The 21,447-nt window shown below is 39.0% G+C and overlaps 1 protein-coding gene across 1 annotated transcript in view; it reads left to right on the forward strand.

Annotated features, from left to right (window-relative positions):
* Positions 1-20,506, forward strand: part of LOC126331676 (growth factor receptor-bound protein 2) — a 47,371-nt gene extending 26,865 nt beyond the window's left edge. Inside the window, exon 5 of the mRNA XM_049996512.1 lies at positions 12,921-20,506. Coding sequence (XP_049852469.1) covers positions 12,921-13,094 — 174 coding nt within the window. The 3' untranslated portion in view covers positions 13,095-20,506. The remainder of the gene's footprint in view (positions 1-12,920) is intronic.
* Positions 20,507-21,447: the final 941 nt, after the last annotated feature.

Raw genomic sequence — 21,447 nt, forward strand, 5'->3', positions numbered from 1 at the left:
GCTTATCGTCTCATTTCTCTCACCAGCTGATTGAACGTATGATTCATGCCAGGCTGATATGGTGGCTCGAGTCTCACAACTTACTAACCAGTGGACAATGTGGATTTTGAGCACGCCTTTCTGCGGTTGATCATCTCATCACTTTGTCAACCCATCTCATGAATGGTTTTCTGTGGAAATACCAGATTGTGGCAGTATTTTTCGATTTGGAGAAAGCCTACAACACCTGCTGGAGGACTGGTATCCCTGTACTCTCTACATGTGAGGCTTCCATGGCCACATGCCGCATTTCCTTCAGGAATTTTTAAAAGACCGAGTTTTCAAGGTATGTGTTAGTTCTGCCTTGTTGGACACCTTTATCCAGGGAAAAGGTGTGCCTCAAAGTTCTATCCTGAACGTCATCCCCTTTGCTATGACCGTTAACCCTTTTATGGCCTGTCTCGCGCTGGGCATCTCCGGCTCCCTTTTCGTTGACAGTTTTGCAAATTATAGCAGTTCTCTACAGACTTGTGTCCTTGAGTGGCATCTTCAGCGATGTCTGGATCATCTATAATCATGGAGCATCGACAGTGGCCTTCGATTTTCCACTGACAAAACCATTTGTATGAATTTCTGGTGGAGCATTTGTCAAACAGTGGAAGGTCCAGGATGGAATGTAACAATATTACGAAAAGGAATGTTGCTGCTCACCATCTAGTGGAGATGCTGAGTTGCAGATAGGACAACAAAAAGACTGTCACAAATAAGCTTTTGGTCAACAAGGTCTTTGTCGAAAATAGATGACAGACATACGCACATCTGCAAACACAGCTCACAGACATGATTGCAGCCTCTGGCAGGTGAAGGGTGGCTTCAGCTGCCAGAGACTGCAGCCATGTGTGTATGAGTTGCATTTGCGCGCACTCTCACACTTGTTTGTGTGTGTGTGTGTGTGTGTGTGTGTGTGTGTGTGTTTTCTATTTTTGATCTTGTTGGCTGAAAAATTATTTGTGACAGTCTTTTTGTTGTGCCTATCAACTCAGCATCTCCCCCATGTGGCGGTGCAATTGGTTTCTTCCACCGTCTTTACATATTGGGTTTGTTGCTCTTCTGTTTGTTGAAACTACAAAATTCCTGGGACTCGTGCTAGATAGATAACTTTCTTGGTCCCATATGTCTTTCCTGGCTGCCCGCTGTACGCAGTCCCTCAATGTCCTATGTGTCCTCAGCGGTACTTCGTGGGGAGTGGATCAGACCACCCTCCTCCATTTGTGTCAGTCCCTTGTCAGTTAGAAACTAGACTATGGGTGTTTCGTTTATGCATCTGCACGCCTGTCCCTCTTATGCTGTCTCAGTATTATCCACCATCATGGTATCTGTTTAGCTACTGGCACCTTTTACACTAGCCTGGTTGAGAGTCTGTATGCCAAATCAGCCAAACTACCTCTCAGTTCCCTTCAGAGTTTGTGTGCTGTACGCCTTTAGCCCCATAGAGCAATGGGTACAGGAAAGCTGTCACTTGCCCACTCTTGATGGAGCCACTGTGATATTTATGTGGGTTCCTGGTCACGTCCTTCTGGCGGGAAATGAGGCTGCTGATGCTGCTCCCAAGGCTGCAGTCCTCATACCTCAGCCCACTAGTTCTTCCACTCCCCCGATGAGCTCTGTTTTGCCGTCTGTTAGCAGGTGGTGTCACTTTGGCATCACCATTGGTCCTCCCTTGATGGGAACAAGCTCCAGGGAATTAAGCCATCAGCTTGGATGATTTCCTCTTGGCCCTTTTGCTGCAAGGAGATCATTTTTGCTAGGTTGAGTCTTTTTAGCCATCGCCACTTTTTAAGTAGTGCTCCGCCACCACTATGTGCTCATTGCTCTCAACTTCTGACAGTTCGCCATTTCCCGAGAGAATGCCTTTTTTTAACGACTTACGTTTTCATTTATGTTTGCCATCTGAGTTACTAGCCATTTTAGCGAACGATGCGTGGGCTTTCATCCGTGTTTTACTTTTTATGGTGAAGGACATTTAATCTTCAGTTCGGGACATGCAGTGTGTGTGTGTGTGTGTGTGTGTGTGGGGGGGGGGGGGGGGGGGTTATAGACCTTTCTCTACATTCCTGATTTTAGATGTCTTTCCTTCTGTCAGTTGGGCTTAATGTGCAGTCATTTTTAACTCCTTTTTTTCTCTTCGTGTTCTATGCTTGCGACATGGGCACATAAGACCTTAATTGTTTTTGTGCACTAAAACCAAACAAACAAGTATTGGTTACATCCTAAATACTCGGTCATTTGTTGTCAATCCAATCTTTGTCTTAACATAAAAATTTTTATTTCTACAGCTCCCTTTTGTACTGTGGAGGTCATTCCCTGATGTCTATCATCCTCCCCTTACCATTTTTCCACATATTCCTTTGCTCACCAATTCTGCAGTGCTCCACCTATTTCCTTATAGACCAGCCCCTTTAACCTCAGTGCAGTGTCAGGAGCGGGAATAGACCCATGGCTCTTCCTTGCCTGTTGTAAGGGAGCAATTAACAGGAGTCTTTTTATTTGGCTAATTTTTACCTCGCTATTTTAACCATACTTTGGACTTGAAGAGGTTTTGGCTCTTTTCACTTTTTTATTGCTTTTTCCCCCTCACCTTTTTTGGCTTTTTAAATTCTGGTCTCCATGTTAGGTTTGATGTCCACATTCCAAATTTTACAGAAGTGTGGGCCATTTGGGGAAGGACGCCTTACTGTGCGATGTTCTTTTTTGCACCTACCAATCAAGTGGATCTACCTCTGCACCCAAAACCAGTGCAGTAGCTAGTGTGTCATCATAGAGTTGTCATGTACCGTCATGATGGTAGCCCCTACAATGCCGAGATTGCACTGAGCTGTAACCTCCCTGTCAACCAAGTAAGGTGCCTATCAAATTTGGGGTACTGGGACTCTGGGCAAGGGCTACCTCGCCAGGTGGCCTTTGACTTGATGGGATGGCGCCTGTGGGGACAGCCTCTGATTGGAGCGAGTGGCATCAGGACGAATGATCCACAATGAAATGGATCAAACTTAATGGTGGCCATGCCAACACGGCCGTCTCAGCAGTCAGGAACAGAGACTTTAATGCAGGGATTTACAACCCAGTGGCATTTCTGTCTTTGACCATGCCTCAAGACAAGAGCCACATAGGAGAAATGGAAGTGGACAGTTTGCCAAATTCATGCTTTGTTCCCTGACTGATGGTGGATCTTTCGCTACAACGAAGCCACTGTTTTTTGTTGAAAATATTTAAGACCAGTTTTGGGAGATAGCGGCAGTAGAAAAGATGAGAAATGGATCTTTGCTGGTAAAAACATCGCATGCCAACCAATCACAGACACTTCAGGCCTGTGTAAAGATAGGAGATGTACCAGTCACCATCTCTTCTCATAACAAGCTCAATAGAATTCAAGGTTTTTATCTTCCATCGGGACCTAATGCCTTAAACTGATAAAAAGCTGCATACTAATCTGGTGTGGCATGGAATCCATTTTGTTTGCCGCATCCAGAAGAGATCCAAAGGCAGTAGGCACTGGATCTTTTATCCTGCCATTCAGCGACAACATCCTGCTGCTGCTGCTACAGGGTTAAGCACATGGTTTATAGGTGTGATGTCAGGCCTTATTTTCCTCCTCCAATGAGATGTTTAAGGTGCCAGAGGTTCGGACACATGTCGTGCTGTTCTAAGGAGGCTACCTGTGTGGCATGTGGGCAGACATCCCATGAGGGCAGCCCTTGTGACCAACCCCACAATGTGTCAACTGTCTGGAACCACATCCTCCCTGTTCATCTACATCTACATCTACATGTACAGTTATACTTCGCAAGCCACCCAACGGTGTGTGGCGGAGGGCACTTTACCTGCCACTGTCATTACCTCCCTTTTCTGTTCCAGTCGTGTATGGTTCGTGGGAGGAACGACTGCCTGAAAGCCTCCGTGCACGCTCGAATCTCTCTAATTTTACATTCGTGATCTCCTCGGGAGGTATAAGTAGGTGGAAGCAATATATTCGATACCTCATCCAGAAACGCACCCTCTCGAAATCTGGCGAGCAAGCTACACCGCGATGCAGAACGCCTCTCTTGCAGAGTCTGTCACTTGAGTTTGCTAAAAATCTCCATAACGCTATCACGGTTACCAAATAACCCTGTGGCGAAACGCGCCACTCTTCTTTGGATCTTCTCCATCTCCTCCATCAACCCGATCTGGTACGGATCCCACACTGATGAGCAATACTCAAGTATAGGTCGAACGAGTGTTTTGTAAGCCACCTCCTTTGTTGATGGACTACATTTTCTAAGGACTCTCCCAATGAATCTCAACCTGGTACCCACCTTACCAACTATTAATTTTATATGATCATTCCACTTCAAATTGTTCCGCACGCATACTCACAGATATTTTACAGAAGTAACTGCTACCAATGTTTGTTCCGCTATCATATAATCATACAATAAAGGATCCTTCTTTCTATGTATTAGCAATACATTACATTTGTCTATCTTAAGGGTCAGTTGCCATTCCCTGCACCAAGTGCCTATCCGCTGCAGATCTTCCTGCATTTCGCTACAATTTTCTAATGCTGCAACTTCTCTGTATACTACAGCATCATCCGCGAAAAGCCGCATGGAACTTCCGACACTATCTACTAGGTCATTCATATATATTGTGAAAAGCAAAGGTCCCATAACACTCCCCTGTGGCACGACAGAGGTTACTTTAACGTCTGTAGACGTCTCTCCATTGATAACAACATGCTGTGTTCTGTTTGCTAAAAACTCTTCAATCCAGCCACACAGCTGGTCTGATATTCCGTAGGCTCTTACTTTGTTTATCAGGCGACAGTGCGGAACTGTATCGAACGCCTTCTGGAAGTCAAGGAAAATAGCATCTACCTGGGAGCCTGTATCTAGTATTTTCTGGGTCTCATGAACAAATAAAGCAAGTCTGGTCTCACATGATCGCTGTTTCTGGAATCCATGTTGATTCCTACAGAGTAGATTCTGGGTTTCCAAAAATGACATGACACTCGAGCAAAAAACGTGTTCTTAAATTCTACAACAGATCGACGTCAGAGATATAGGTATATAGTTTTGCGCATCTGCTCGACGACCCTTCTTGAAGACTGGGACTACCTGTGCTGTTTTCCAATCATTTGGAACCTTCCGTTCCTCTAGAGACTTGCGATACACGGCTGTTGGAAGGGGGGCAAGTTCTTTCGCGTACTCTGTAGAATCGAATTGGTATCCCGTCAGGTCCAGTGGACTTTCCTCTGTTGAGTGATTCCAGTTGCTTTTCTATTCTTTGGACACTTATTTCGATGTCAGCCATTTTTTCGTTTGTGCGAGGATTTAGAGAAGGAACTGCAGTGTGCTCTTCCTCTGTGAAACAGCTTTGGAAAAAGGTGTTTAGTATTTCAGCTTTACGCGTGTCATCCTCTGTTTCAATGCCATCATCATCCCGGAGTGTCTGAATATGCTGTTTCAAGCCACTTACTGATTTAACGTAAGACCAGAACTTTCTAGGATTTTCTGTCAAGTCGGTACATAGAATTTTACTTTCGAATTCACTGAACGCTTCACGCATAGCTCTCCTTACGCTAACTTTGACATCGTTTAGGTTCTGTTTGCCTAAGAGGTTTTGGCTGCATTTAAACTTGGATTGAAGCTCTCTTTGCTTTCGCAGGAGTTTCCTAACTTTGTTGTTGAACCACGGTGGGTTTTTCCCGTCCCTCGTAGTTTTACTCGGCACGTACTTGTCTAAAATGCATTTTACAATTGCCTTAAACTTTTTCTATAAACACTCAACATTGTCAGTGTCGGAACAGAAATTTTCGTTTTGATCTGTTAGGTAGTCTGAAATCTGCCTTCTATTACTCTTGCTAAACAGATAAACCTTCCTCCCTTTTTTTATATTCCTATTAACTTCCATATTCTGGGATGCTGCAACAGCCTTATGGTCACTGATTCCCTGTTCTGCACTTACAGAGTCGAAAAGTTCGGGTCTGTTTGTTATCAGTAGGTCCAAGATGTTATCTCCACGGGTCAGTTCTCTGTTTAATTGTTCACCTCAATGCTCAGTGTTCGAGAAAGAAGAAAATTTAATGGTATAAAACACTTGACTACCTGTCTTGTCAAGATGCAGAGGAAAAGTTTGAAATACTTCATCTGACTATATGATCTCAAATTTTGCGATTGTTGTGTCACAGTTTACACCCCATGTGATGACAAGGTCTCGCATGACACGTCCTTACCCTTGTCATATTCCAGGGCCTGCCTCAGAGTTGAGGGAAGGAATGTCAGATCACTGTACCCCTGTATCAGCTGTGGCTCCCACAGCATCGGTGTACCCAGAGATGCCTAGTCATCCTCTAGGGTCGTCAGGGATGAGGACACCGATCAAGGTGCCCCCTCTGAAGACAAGGACCAGCAGCTGCAGGCTATGGGTTGAAGAAAAGTATATTCCTCTATGCTCCCGGAAGATAAAATGGAGAAATCTTCACAGAAATTGAAGTCTCACAAAGATAAGAAGGATAAGCAAAAAGATAAAACTAGCTTCTGAGGCTTTGGATATTCCAGTCCCTACCCCTGCAAAGGTTGAACCTATGCTGTTTGATTATGTAACAGGCAGTCAGGTGTACTGCGGCCTGGTAATGAAGTAATTAGACCCATTCTTTTCTTTTACACTTTCTCAGACCTGACTCAATATTCCTGCAATGGAACTGTGACATCTACTATTGCTGTCTGACCAGACTCCTTCATGTACTGACTACTTACTCCGTATTTGGCATAGCACTTCAGGAAACATGGTTTACGGTAATGCATTTCCCTGCTCTAAACTACAAACCTTTCTGTACCAAGCACATTAATGTCAAGAGAGCTTCTGGTAGGATACGCCTCATACAATCTGATATTTTCAGGGAGTAGGTGCCTCTTACCACTGAACTAGAGGCCTTGGTCATTAATGTCTACCTGTAAGTTCAGTTAACAATATGTAATGTTTATATACTCCCAGATGGACCTTTCCTCTATCATGAGCAGTTACCTTCCCCCTTTGATTTTCTGGGGGGCTTACATGCCCATAATCCTCTGTGGAGCAGAGACACTAGGCCTTGCAGAGGCTGGGTACTAGAACACCACCTTTCAGAATTGGATGTCTACCTACTCAACACTGGAGCTGCAACACATTTCAATGCAGCTCACGGAACATACTCGACTGTTGATCTTACAGTTTGCACCCCTTATTCACTGGTGTGTCCTCTGCGATCTTTGTGACAGCAAGCATCTTCCTATCATTCTCTCTCTCTCCACTCGGACATCTGGAACATGCTCCATGTTCGTTGCTTTGGAAAGCTGACTGGCAGGCTTTCTCCTCTACAGTCACTTTTGCAGCCAGTCATGCAACGGATATCGACAAACTGCTACAAGTTACTATTGATACTGTTATTCGTGCTGCAGCAGCGATCCCCTACTCCTCTGGCTCATCCCGATGACCGCCGGTGCCATGGTGGTCTGAAGATACAGCCTCAGCTATCAGGGAACGCTGCAGAGTGCTTCAACAGGACAAACACCATCCTTACATGGATTTTAATAGCATTAAAGATACTCCAGGCGAAAGCAAGGGTGTTGGGAGCAATCAATATGTATCAGCCATGCGGTCCCACATCCCATCAACTCTGTCGCTTATGCGGCCAGCCACCACACACAGCACTTCCTGGCATTCCTTGACAATGGTGAAACCTGCACTGATCCCTTGTTCTTACCAGCTGTTTTGCAGCTCACTTCGAGGAAGTGTCCGTTTGCAGTAATTACCACTCTCATTTCCTGACCCTGAAACATCTTACTGGGTGCCACCCGCTATCCTTCCTTGCACATGGCTTTCTATCAAACAACACTCCTTTTAGTGAATGGGAGCTACACAGCACTTTGGCATACTGACAGCATGAAACATATCCTCGGACTTTTTAATCATAGTTGGCAGGAAGAAGAATTTCCCTCTCAATAGTGGGAAGGTATTATTATTCTTGTCCTGCAACTGGGAAAGGACTCACTTATTTTAACTAACTGCTGTGTCAGCTATACAAACGAATGGCCAACTACCGTTGTCGTTGGTGCCACAATTCCAAAGTGGCTTTCGGGCTTTTCGGTCCATCAAAGATCACGTGGTTCATCTGGAATCTGCATTGTATCACCAACATTTGATTGCTTCTTTAGTCTTGTATTCCTAGAGCTCCCCTTCAACACACTCTGTGGTCAATACCCAGTCCTGTGGTACGGATGGACCTCTTTTGTTGCTCCAAGAAGGATCTCTGACATCTGTTTTGTTTGATCCTCTACGATTATTTTAATTCAGTATGCATCTACACAGATAGATTGAAAGTCAGCAACAGGGTTGGTTACACTTTTGCACATGCAAAGGGACACAAGACACACACGTTCCCAAATGGCTGCAATGTATACACTGCAGAGTAGGTTGCCTCTCTCAGGCTGTGCAGTATATGAAATCCCTTACCAAAACAAACCTTCTGATCTGTAGCAACTCCATGAGTTGCTTAAAAGGTATATTCCTGTGCTGTCACAAAAATCTTATGGTCACTAACATCCAGGACCTACTGGTCAACCTCTTCAGTTCTGGATAGAAGGTGACTTTCATATGGACACCAAGCCACATACGCATTCCAGGAAATTAACATGCTGACTGTTTAGCTAAAGATACCACTATAGGAGATCAACTTGATGTCAGAATACCGGGCCCAGACTTACAGTTACAACTTCAACATAATATTTTGAGGCTCTGGGAATTGGAAAGGCAGGCTCGTATGATCCACAATGAGTTAACAGCAATTAAGGGGCCCACTAAGGTGTGCATACATCTTTCTAGGCATATTGGAAAGATGCCATTGTGTTGTGCTGACTATGCATTGGCCAGGTGAGTAACCTATGAGTTGCTTCTGTGTCGGAAGGATCCTCCTTACAGCAGCTGCAGTAGTAGTCTACTGATGATAGTGCATGTTGAGTGTGCCCTGTTGGGCGATATGTGGCACGCTGTGCACTTGCCTACCTAACTCCCTCAGATGCTTGCAGTTGATGAGACAGTCACTGCCAAAGTGTTGCATTTCCGGAGGGAAAGCAGATTTTACAGTAAACTATAATAGTCTCCCACTTTCAGTGTGCGCGTGTGTGTGTGTGTGTGTGTGTGTGTGTGTGTGTGTGTGCAGCAGGAGATTCCCGCTGAGCAGATACCCCCCAGGCGACTGCTGGTTACTTTCTTCCCCCTTCACCTTTTTGTGCCTTTAGACCCTATTGTGTATGATGCTGCCTGGGTTATCTCAATTTTATTTTACCTGTCATGTTACAACTACTTTCATGCCCTTTTTTAAATTCTTTGACTTTTACCAGCCTCTTAAGTTTTCCTTTGGAACACGACATAGCAAATGCTGTGTTTTCTTTTCCAGTTTTCCCTCGTGTGTTACTTACATATGATGTCATACTCCAGATATACATTCTTGGAAAATATATGTTAGTTTGTTTATTTTCAAATTAAGGACTATGCTTGTGATAATTTTTTTTTTTGTCATTGAATTGTGTAACCCTGGGCTAGTCTGTTGCTTCTATAGTTCTTGTTTCATTTGGTATGCACTACTTTGCTTCTAAGGTAGCGGAATTCCTTCTCATTGTCTACTGTGTCCCAGATGATGATAAGTTAGTCATTAATCTCATTTCAACTGCTCCTCATTACCTAATCTTTCTTTGATTTGCTCTCAATCTATATTCTGTGTTCAGAGGAATATGTACTCCACTGAAGTGTGCAATATCACCATTGCTGCATCTTGATCAATATGAGAACAAATACGACCTCTGTGATATGCAGCAACACACAGTTAAGCATCTTGAGGCTCAACAATGAGTTTTATGGTTGCTTGTTTTTGAACATGCACCAGCACAGCAGTCTTTCAAGTGGAGTCTGCAGATGTGGACTGCCATGAACACTGGATCAGCAGAAATATTCGAAAAAAAGCCAAGTAGTAAAGTGAATTTCATTGTCACATGTCACAAGAATATTGAACAGTAATTTGCAATTAAGGATTCTCAACACAGATTGTAGCATTCATAAGAGTTGAACTTCATGCAAATGTTGTGGCATGATTTTGTTGACATAATTCAATAATATGTTTCAATAAGGTGTATAATGAACTAACAGTCACCTAAATGATGAAAAACTGCACTAGTTACTTTTTTATGCTTAGCACTAGGTGTTTTGGAAATTTTGTGATTTTTTTCAGTTGCATTTGTTTACATAAATATTTCTTACGGTGTTTGCATGTGTGATTTTCTGCCTGTCTTCCACTGTAGTTCCCTTTTTGAGGTTTAATAGCAGTCAGAGAAACAGATGAATGAATGATGGAATGTTTTGTATATGCTGATGTTAGAGGTAGTGTTTTTATTTTTCTATTTTGTGTATTGTGTCTCTTCCATTACACAGATTCATTCTCTCTCTCTCTCTCTCTCTCTCTCTCTCTCTCTCACACACACACACACACACACACACACACACACACACACACACACTCACTCACACACAATCATCACTTACATTGTTTGTTTTTGTAATTATAACTTGCTATAGAGATACTGTGATAGTACTATCCCACCATGATCCTGTTGCACTCGCCCCCCCCCCCCCCCCCCCCCTGTGGCTGTTACCAGAAACACACAGTGACTTAACAGTAAAAAAAGTACGGTGGTGGTGCCTAAGGAAGACATACTGTACTGTGAATGATAACAAGACAGTCGTGCATGCATTATCAAGTGTTTCAGCGTGTCCTTGTGAAATATCGTGATAGAAACTCACATTAGCAAATTGCCCTCTCTCCCAGGTGCAACAATATCATGGTCGACTAATTGTTACATTTTCTGTGGATTCATTAGATACATAACACTGTACTTATAATTTTTTTTTTACCATTATTGACTGTTTCCATTTTTGTCTTAGATGTTGAGTAGAGTCTTTGGGGTAGTGTATATATTTACATAATTACTACATTTATCAGATGCGGCAGAAAAATTTGAAAAAAAAAATGCTATTTAGTTTGTCACTATGTTTTTCAAATGTTTCTCCCATGTATGATAACTGTAGTAATTCCTTAAATATGTACATTACTCCATAAACTCTACACAACATCTACAACAAACATAACTGATAATTCCAGTGTCAGTAATGATGAAATCTATTTTATAATTTACAACTACATGTATCTAATGAATCCACAGAAAATGTAACATCTCTATGTGCAAACCCTTTGTGAAACCATAAAACCATACTGTCATAATATCTGTGTAGCATGTTTTGACTATAAAAACGAACAGCGTAAGTGATGATTTGCACTTGTGAGATATTCTGTGTAATGGAGGAGCCACAATACTTGTGAGTACGAAAACAGTGAGACTACATCTCACATCAGTGTATAAAATCATTCCAGGATTCATTTGTCTGATTTTCCAACTGCAGTATAACCTCATAAAGACAACTACAATGCAAGAGAGGCATATAATCACACGTGCAGACAACACAAGAAATATTTATGTAAAACAACTTGAAAATGAGAATAAATTCTCGAAATGCTTTGTGATAAGCATAAAGAAATAAGAAAATTGTTATGTTTTTCATTATTTGAATCATGAATGACGTAGTTGCAGGCTTTCCAGAGAATCTAGTTATTGATATCCTTTCAGCCTGTATTTTAATCCAGCTCCTGAAACTTAATTTTATTGCCTATTGTGCTTCGCAGCTAAACAGGTGGAACAGTAGAGAAAAAGACTGCATCCAGTCCAACTTTTGATTTCGAAATCTGTCTCTCATCATTATGTAATTGTACAAGTATATTCCAGTGACTGACATTTTCCAAGTATACATTCTCTTGTAATTTTTGAGCAATTTGCATACTATTACAGGTACTGCCTGAACCTTATTTCAGAACTCGAGGAGCCTTCTGTGGTCTCATTCCTACTGCCAAACCCATATTTTCCAAAATCTAGCTTCTGTTCTTCCCCCTACTATAATGATTAGGTTGCCTTCTCTTTACGTAAAATAGGTGAATAGAGCTGAAACTGCCTTCTGTTTTTGTCAAAAGTTGCTGTTTCTTTGTATGGATATAAAAATCCTCAAAAATTGTGCATGTGGCTTCACTCAGAACATCTCTGTCACCTCTAGTATGCCCTTGTTTCCTTTTGACCTTAGAAATGTCTTAACCAGTTTAGTGTGGATTCTGTATTATGTAGCAATGTCGCATTTTCCACTTTAACAGGAGTGAAAGATGCTCCTGATCCTTTTCAGCTATTCCTCTGCCGCCTTGCTAGGTCATCATTTGCAACTTATAGTTGGCTTCTAGAGTCAACACAAAGACAACTTCATCCAGGATTTGCTGATAGTACTGCCTTGAAAGAACAATCTACATAAAAGTTCAGTAGTATTGTCTCATTTAATTAAAAATATAGGGCATCCTGTTACGTTATTGACAACAACAGATTGTCTTAAGTGCCTTTTGAGTGATTTTAATAATCTGTCTAGCTTGGTGGCTAAGTGAGTGCCAGACTACAAATCCAGATGTTAGCATTTCAAGTCAGTCAGTCCTAAGAATTTTTCCTGCCACTAATTATTTTTTTCCTCTTCGGCAATGATCTTTGTGTGAAACTTGCCTAAATTCACCTTAGTTTTAAGTGCATGTTAAACTGTAGCTCCACCTATAATCCATACTATCTGCAATAGAACTATGTGTAATAAAGCACTGCAGCATTTAAAACGTTTTAATTCATGAAAGATTTAGTTTTTAGTAGTTACTGAATGTAGATCTGTAGTTTGCCATAACAGTTTCTTACCTCCAGCTTTGTCATATGTTTTACATAAGTTATGTTGCATTACAGTGCCTGGTGCAAGCATTGTATGACTTCACCCCACAAGAACCAGGAGAACTGGAATTCCGTAGAGGTGATGTAATAACTGTGACGGACCGTACAGACCAGCATTGGTGGCATGGAGAAATTGGAGCACGTAGAGGCCTATTCCCAGCTACTTACGTTGCTCCGTACCATTCATAGCTGATTTTATACATACGTCTAGCCTCCAGGCTATAACTCTCCTTATAGGAAAGTAATATGAACATTGTAAGTTGTGTGGAAGATGTAAACTTGCATTATTATTAATTTTATTTTATTTTCATAAGCTTTATGTTGTCATTCTAATTTCTGTCATAATTTTATATGGATTGTTAAATATTCATAAAAACCATGTGATTCCTAAATATACATTATCTCTGAAGTGGCCTTTGTAGTTGTCTGAAAGTGAGCTTTTTAATCATTGAACTAATAATCAGAAATATTCTTAACTTACACAATCCAGAAATGTTCCTTGGCTGTTTTACATGATTAGGCACAAGAAACATACATACCGTGCTGCATTCTGCATTCCTTAAATTTTAAAATGCTGCCCTTCTATTACGACATTGAAAAACTGTCATGAATCTTGTAAATTTCTGCCAGTTTTATTAAAGTATTTTGTATATTTTTCCCAGACCTATTGTATTTGTACTGGTGTACTCTGTCCAAATATTTAGGACGTTATTAATATAAATTTTAGTCTACGCGTGTATGTGTGTGTGCGTACTTTTGTATATAATTCCCTTCTGGACAGTATACATTGAACGATCATGTAAACTTGTTGTTGATATCAGTGATACTGTAAGTGAACAGACGGCCTTAATTGTAAGTGCTTGTGTGTGTGTGTGTGTGTGTGTGTGTGTGTGTGTGTGTGTGTGTGTGTAAGAGAGGCAGAATAAGGTGTTAATTGACATCTACATAACTTCTGTTATAGACTGATAAATGGTAAAATTGTGAAAGTGCTTGTTGTACGCATGTCATCAAATTGAGGCTAAGCCCAGTTCAAGTACTGTATCAGTGAAAGCAGATTGTAATGCTGTATGTTTAAGGCAGTCTGTCGTGTGAATATTTTATTTTTATCTCTTTAATGACATCGTGGTTACTCTAGTGGCAGGTGGTTGTGTTTTAAAGATTGCAGGTTTTGTTGTGTTAGCATGTGCTAGTAACTTGAGAACCTTATGTTGTAATGTTTTAATTACTTTTACATAGTGACAATTTACTTTTTAAAGGAAAGTTAAATGTGTGTGGAATATTTTATGTTATGTAAGTGACAGAAATGCAAAGGACACATCACTATGCAGTATACATACTTCTCACTATGCAGTATACATACTTCATATTGCCCTATAGATTTTATTAACATCCAGTTTTTTTAGTGACCCATCACTAAAGCTCTTTTTTGTTTTCAGGTAACTTGCCTGTATCCCCAATTTGAAGCAGTAGTTTATTGTATCTTTTGTACACAGGATTTAATATGCAGTTCTCCACCAACTTTACTACACTCATTTAAATTACTGAAATTCTTGATAATTCTCATTATTTTCATGTGTTGGATTTCACACACTTTTATGTTCTGATTGTTTTTTTATGATTTCCTTCTCCCTCCTTCTACTGAGACTTTGTATATACATCTTATATTGTACACTGTGATACCTTTTCTAGCCATTCCAGTGCATCATCCTGGCAGCCGTGTAAATGAGTAGCAGTTCTTCTTTTCAGAGAAGTTAATTTTTTTTTTAATTTCCTGGGATAAATCAGTGTCTTTTGTTGCCCCATCATTGTAAATTGTGTAGAGAATCTCTTGCATCTCAGTCTCCTCTGCATTGTTACTTACCTTGTGAAGAGACCTTGTTAGGAATATCTTTTGTATACAATTTATCATGCTCATTAGTTTGCACAATTTTCAGATGTTACTTTAGTTGAACGATACAGGATTTATGTACAATGCCCACACCAGAATCCTTGTAAGTGCAATATATGTTGTTTCAAAGCAATCTTGTTACAACTGGTGTGGTTTAATATTCAACAATGTTAAATACTGCCTGCAAGGTAGATGATACAATTCACCATGGTAAAATGACTTTTATTATGGACACTTTTGTGCAGTTCTCTCATTAGCTGGTTTATTTTAAGTAATCAGTATTATTACAGTTGATGATACGAAACTGAAATATTGATACATTAAAAGAAGATCAGGTCTGACAGAATCAGCTTAACTTACAACTCATTTAAGTAACAAACTTGTGCAACATTTTCCAAATTGGCAGTTAATGACACTTTATGGCTTCCAAAAATCTCACCAAATGGAAAATTGTAGTAATATTGATAATTTAAAAGAAAATACATCAATTTCTTCTTTATGACTGATAACAGTTTTTAAATTTATTCTCTAAAATGTTGAATCTGAGCACAATCCAATAACATTATGTGCAGTGCTGCAGGTAAAAACACACATTTTAAGACCTCACTTGTGGTGATTGTCCCTAAACTAGGTTCTGATTTCACACTGAAATATGTTCCACACCCTCCACTGGAGCTATTGCATGAATACTTTCAGTGTATTGCTATGTCAAAGCAAAGTGTGTGAGGGGTCAATATATGAAAGGGGTAAATTGCTACTCACTGTAAAGATACAATTTTAAGTTGCAGACAGGGCCAACGAAAAGACTGTTACACATTTAGCTTTTGGCCAAAGCCTTCTTTAGAATAGACCCTAAACTGCTGTCTCCGGCTGCCTTAGCCAGAATGTTCATTGTGCATGTCTGCAACTCAACAGGTTGTTGTTACAGTGAGCAGCACTGTAAACTTTTCATGATGTTTGGTATTCCAACCTGAACTTTCCATTGTTTAAGGAGTCAATATAGTTAATCCCAAGGACAAATACAAGTTACAGACAAAAAGAAATACCGGTTTGTGGACTGTGTTTATTTATATTGAGAGTTTCATTTAATTTGATGTAATTTTTTAGTAGTGCTAAGCCACTGAGAAAATGATTTCAGTGTAAACTTAATTTCAATATTTGTATTGTAGGTATGTGTTTGTTTTATGAGAGAATAATACACTGTTTCTTGATATCCTGTTAATGACAGCAAATTATGTTAGATTAATACCCATTTGAACACCTTTCATATTACTCAGTCTGTAGTTGAATCTGCTTTCAGTCTTCATTTGCCTGTAAATGTTTTAATTACTAGTTTTGGCCGTTAAATTTAGTATTTGTTTTAAACTGATTTGTAAAAGTAAATACTTTGGTTACGCTTTATATGTACATAATGTATTGTTTGATATTCAACAACAAACAAAACTGGTCATACAGTGCATACTTTCATAGCTGATATTTTATTCTCTTGGGTGATAGGCTTGGGAGAAAATTATACCTACAATTCTCCCATGAGTCCCAGAAGACCACATGTAGCCAAGAAACAAAGGAAAATGTTTCTGAAAATTGTGTGATGTTCTTTTATTAATGTAGAATCATGGGCACATTTCTTGCTTTTGCTAACACTGATAACAAAAACCTATGAGTGCCATGTACAAGCAGAAGTCAAACAAGAATGTTGAAAACCAATATTTTTGTACTGATGTACAAGAAATTCATTATTTTTTACTGTTTTCCATTGTATTCTGGATAAGTTCTCCAGTGTATATAAAATGCTTGAATCACTTACAAAATGTGCTTAAGTGTAGCTTATGTTTACATTGGCGTCCTTTGTGATCAGAACTGCTCCATCCAGTAACTCTTTGAGTAGCCTAAATATGGAATCACTGACGGTGATGTGTAATGAGTATTGCAGATACAAAAAGGCTTGGTGATTGCAATTAATTAATGGGAAATACAAGGCCTTACCTGTTGCAAAACTACTTTTTCAGAAAGTAATTGAAATTTTGTTTGAGGCCAAAGATGGACATTTATGAAATCAGAATAATGGTTTAGGTGTAACCATTCAGTACTACTACTTGAAGTACGTGCCTTGACCATATTCATAAAATTTCAGCATAATAATCACTGAAGACAATGGTTTTATTTTTTGAAAAGGAGTAACACCATATTTTCCTTGGTTGGTGGATGTGAAAAAGGGGGAATCCACTTTTCTCCAGTTTTCACTGAGTTGTATTTTTGAGAATGTGATTGATAGACTGCATATCCGAAATTGATCACGCATCTTTACGTTGGTGTAATGGACATTTGCATGTCAGTGCTCTATTGACGCCTTTGGACAGCGATATAATTAAACACTGTGAACTTAAATAATAATTACATGATGTTTTGAATTTTTATTACAAGCTTGAAACTTTTTCTTGTGTGAATAAATCTCAGCAAATTGTATTTTCAATAAAGTTTTATTCATTGCTGCAAGTGAAATTTATTGGGATCTACTTAGGATATGGAATAATCAAGAGTATAGGTCTAAAATTGTTTTATTTCTGTATTGACGACCAGAATAGCTTTCTTTTATTTGTGCTCATTAATCGTACTGTCACTAGTTACTGTCACTGCCAATATGTGGATGAATAAACACAAAATTCATATATAGCAGCTCAAGTTAATGTATCAGTGATAATTTTTACACATTATTTGAAGGTGGTGGTGATATCAATTGAGAAAACTGGGCATGCACTGTGAACAAGTGTATATCTGAAACTATGGTTTCTTTAAGTGAAATTTTTAATAATCACAACAATAATTGTTGTAGTGAATGTAAAACTCAAAAATATTTCAACTGCAACAGTTCTGAAGTACATCCAGACGCTATTCTAGAAAACCCTTACTAAATACTTCTATATATCTCTTATTCTCTGTAATCTGTTAATTGATTACTATACTAATATAGCAGTGAGACTTTTACACACACTAATGCCCTAAATTTACTAAACAATTTCAACTAAAACTGATCTAATATATAAAAACAGTAAAATAAATTTATTAAAAGCAACAACAACAGCATGGCAAATACTTATATTTCATGTTGCAGCTGTAGTTGACAAATGTATGTGACAAGTTCAAACTGTCTGCCAGGCCAGGGTTTGTATCAAGATCCCTGCCTATTGTCAACACAGTGTTGCCAGTTATTCCACCCACAAACCTCTTGCACTCTTACTCAGAGTGCCAAATTGTCACAGTCTCCTCCCCTAAAGTTACCCTATGATCCTGTGTGACTAGAACATTCAAAACAAATGATGTAGCAGTAGTAGTTTAGCTTTCACACAGCACTATGTATTTCATTTCCAAATGCATTGTGGGCTTAGACTTAACGGTATTTATGAACTTGATGTATCAAAAATTTTAACTTCTATGAAGCTGTGCATATGTGGACAGAAGCTGTATCACAATACCAGTGAGCTTTTTTTGGCACTACAAACTGCTGGTCTTCACTTCAGGAGTCTTGTGACTGAAAATCATAATGTACAACTCTCACCCTGAACACTTAATAATATGATAGTGGTTATTATTTCTGTCTATTTGATATAATAAAAGAAACTGGCCTACAAATGTACCTTCATTTACCACCATAAACTCACAGAAGAGGGCATGGTGTAGGTCTTTGATTACTCAGAAGTAAATAGAAAGAATTTTTGCAGCATCTACTGAACCAATGTCATTAATGCTTTCAGATAAACCTCAAAATACTTGACCCAGCATTAAGTACATGGCAGTTAATGCTGCTTCTCTATTTTTGTGTGTTAAATTCTATACAATTGTTGCAAGTGGTCAGATTTACCATTATCATAATTAACGAGCTGTAATGCTTGCAGTGAAATAAAAAATTATTGTTTTAACTTAAAGCACAAGTGGAAAACTTAGGAGTTTATTAATATACAGAGCTGACGACATAATTTCTGTATGGAAGTGTTTTAGCTGCCTGATATAGATGTATAACAGTGTATAAGGATTGCTTGTGTTTAAATTTTTTCTTTTCACAAATTCTTGCAATATTTTTCCAATTTCCATCACTCAATATGTTTTAAGTCCTCAATGTTAACACATAAGCATTTTCAAGGAATATCATTGTAAGTTAAGATCTCCTTGTGGAAGAGAACTGTTACACTAAAAACAAATACATGCAGAAGTTGTCATAATAGCCAGATATTTATGTCTTTCTCATGTGACTGCACCACACAGTGAAGGAACAGGTGTAAAATACATATATGATTCCTAAGACTAAGTGTAGTCCTTGATGGCCTCAGTGGCTTGCTTTCTTATGTGAGAGTTGAACCAGCTGGCATGGAAAGTGCCCATTTCCTCATAAGTATCATAGATTGCAATGTGTTCGTGAGCTTATGAACGACTTGTCTTTTTCTAATAAATGACAGTGGCTTCAAATGTGCATTGCATAACTGAAGAGATTTTTATGTTTGTTTATGCACTCTTGGGAGAGAGAATGGTGCCATTACTGTTTCCTTTGGTTAAGGCTTTTTTCCCAACATTAATGGATGCAAATACTCCAGATGAATATCAATAAGTTAATTTGAAATGAGCAGGTATTTTATTTTCTGCTCTTAGGCAAGGTGTCTTATGTTAATTGTAACAGCAAATAAGAGATTACTTTAGACTTTTAACGGCTTAATACTGGAATAACATGCTTGCTTGTAATTGCTGTGGCCTATGTTACCTAATTCAGCTAAGTGTAGTTTATTAAAAATTTGACTGAATGGTTATAACCTTTTTGTGAGTTTATACTGTACAACTTCTTTTTGCTTGGAGTATATCTCATTATGTTTATTACATAATTGTTATTTCTCATAGTTGTATAAAGTGTTTTAGCTATTTATATATTTTTTTCATTATGGCAGTATTGTTGTTTCACTTATAAAATAATTACAGTGTAACATTTTCTCGCATTAATTCAAACTATTCTTTGTGCTTGTTACACTGAGTTCTTTTTAGCCATGCGAGATCTACATTTAACTGATCACTGCTGAAATGTTATTTTTATGTCATACTTGTACAGAAAGGTATGAAGTGGTGAGTGTTTTATTGTTAAACATGGTTATGTCAGTTGAAAAACATAAAATTTTGGTTACTGCTATATAAAATACTTCTTCTAGTTTTGAACCATATGATGAATGTACAATTGGTTTTCTGTGCTGCAGATAAGTATTGCTGATTAGAAGCAGTTTTGGCATGTGGGACATCATTTTTTAACATAAATGTCATCTTGATTAAGTGGTGTGTTGAACCGATTTGTTGACTGAGAGAAAATTTAAAAAAAATCAACTGGTGCTTCCTGTTATCATGAGCTATGTGAACTGATTTTTAATCTGTTGCAGTTGTGTAGGTGACGGGTACATTTTAATGCTGCAAAAATTCATTTGCATTTAAGAAATTTCTCTTTTGTGTATGTTCTTTACACGCACACACACTGCTACTAATGTCAGACAGTATTGTTTATGATGTTAGTACCACAGTTTACAGTGTTCCTGAACCAGAATACGCATTTCTTTTACTATAGTAATTTCTGTCAAATTTATTGTTTATGTTCACAGCTTTCTCGTAACTGGCGCAAAGTTAATATGGTTGAATGTGTGTACCTCCTAATTTGCAATAAAACTGAATGCATTTATGATTAGTTTAACTATATGTGTACAATTGATCCCTCATTACCATTCATTCTGAGTCTTGTCTTTTACTTTATCACCGCATCTTCACCTACTCCAGCCAGTCTCTCAGATATCATCTTGCCCCTTCCCCCTTTCTCCCTGTGACAGATTAGCTGTGTGCTGGATCAGGTCTCTTAACGCAAAACATTGCTTTCCTCGGACAATTGTCTTATCAACTGAGCTATCTGGGCACAAATCACAACTTGCCTTCACAGCTTCACTTCTGTCAGTTCCGGAGGCCAACGGTTCAATCCCGTCTCCAGCCATCCTGATTTAGGTTTTCTGTGATTTCCCTAAATCATTTCAGGCAAATGCCGGGATGGTTCCTTTGAAAGGGCATGGCCAATTTCCTTCTCAATCCTTCCCTAACCCGAGCTTGCGCTCCGTATTTAATGACCTTGTTGTCGACGGGACGTTAAACTCTAACCACCACTACCACCATCTGTCAGTACCTCATCTCCTACTATCCAGACTTCACAGAAGCTCTCCTGGAAGAAAGGTCTGGCAACACAGTTTTAATCTGCTAGGAAGATTCAAAACAGCATACACTCGGCTACAGAAAGCACCCTTTGTTCTTATTTTGAATTACACGTAAGTTTTGATGAGTTCATTGTATTTATTCAAATATTTATCGTTACTTGCTGGGTGGGTCACAAGCATTATTTCCCACAGTGTTATTGTTGTTGATGACTTTTTCTATAGGGAATTTCAGTTGGTACACAACTAAATATATGACTATATATCTGAAGTAAAGAAAGCTTAATACATGTGAAAAATTACTATTCTTGTTAAACAAAAAATTCAGAACTAAACAATCCCTGAAAAAAAGTTCAATATTCATGAGAGTTACTCAGGAAGTGACAGCAGAGAATTATAAAAGCTACAGGAGGACACTGGGAAAGGGTATGGTATCTTG

The sequence above is a fragment of the Schistocerca gregaria genome, chromosome 2 (assembly GCF_023897955.1).
Source record: "Schistocerca gregaria isolate iqSchGreg1 chromosome 2, iqSchGreg1.2, whole genome shotgun sequence".
Lineage (NCBI taxonomy): Eukaryota > Metazoa > Arthropoda > Insecta > Orthoptera > Acrididae > Schistocerca > Schistocerca gregaria.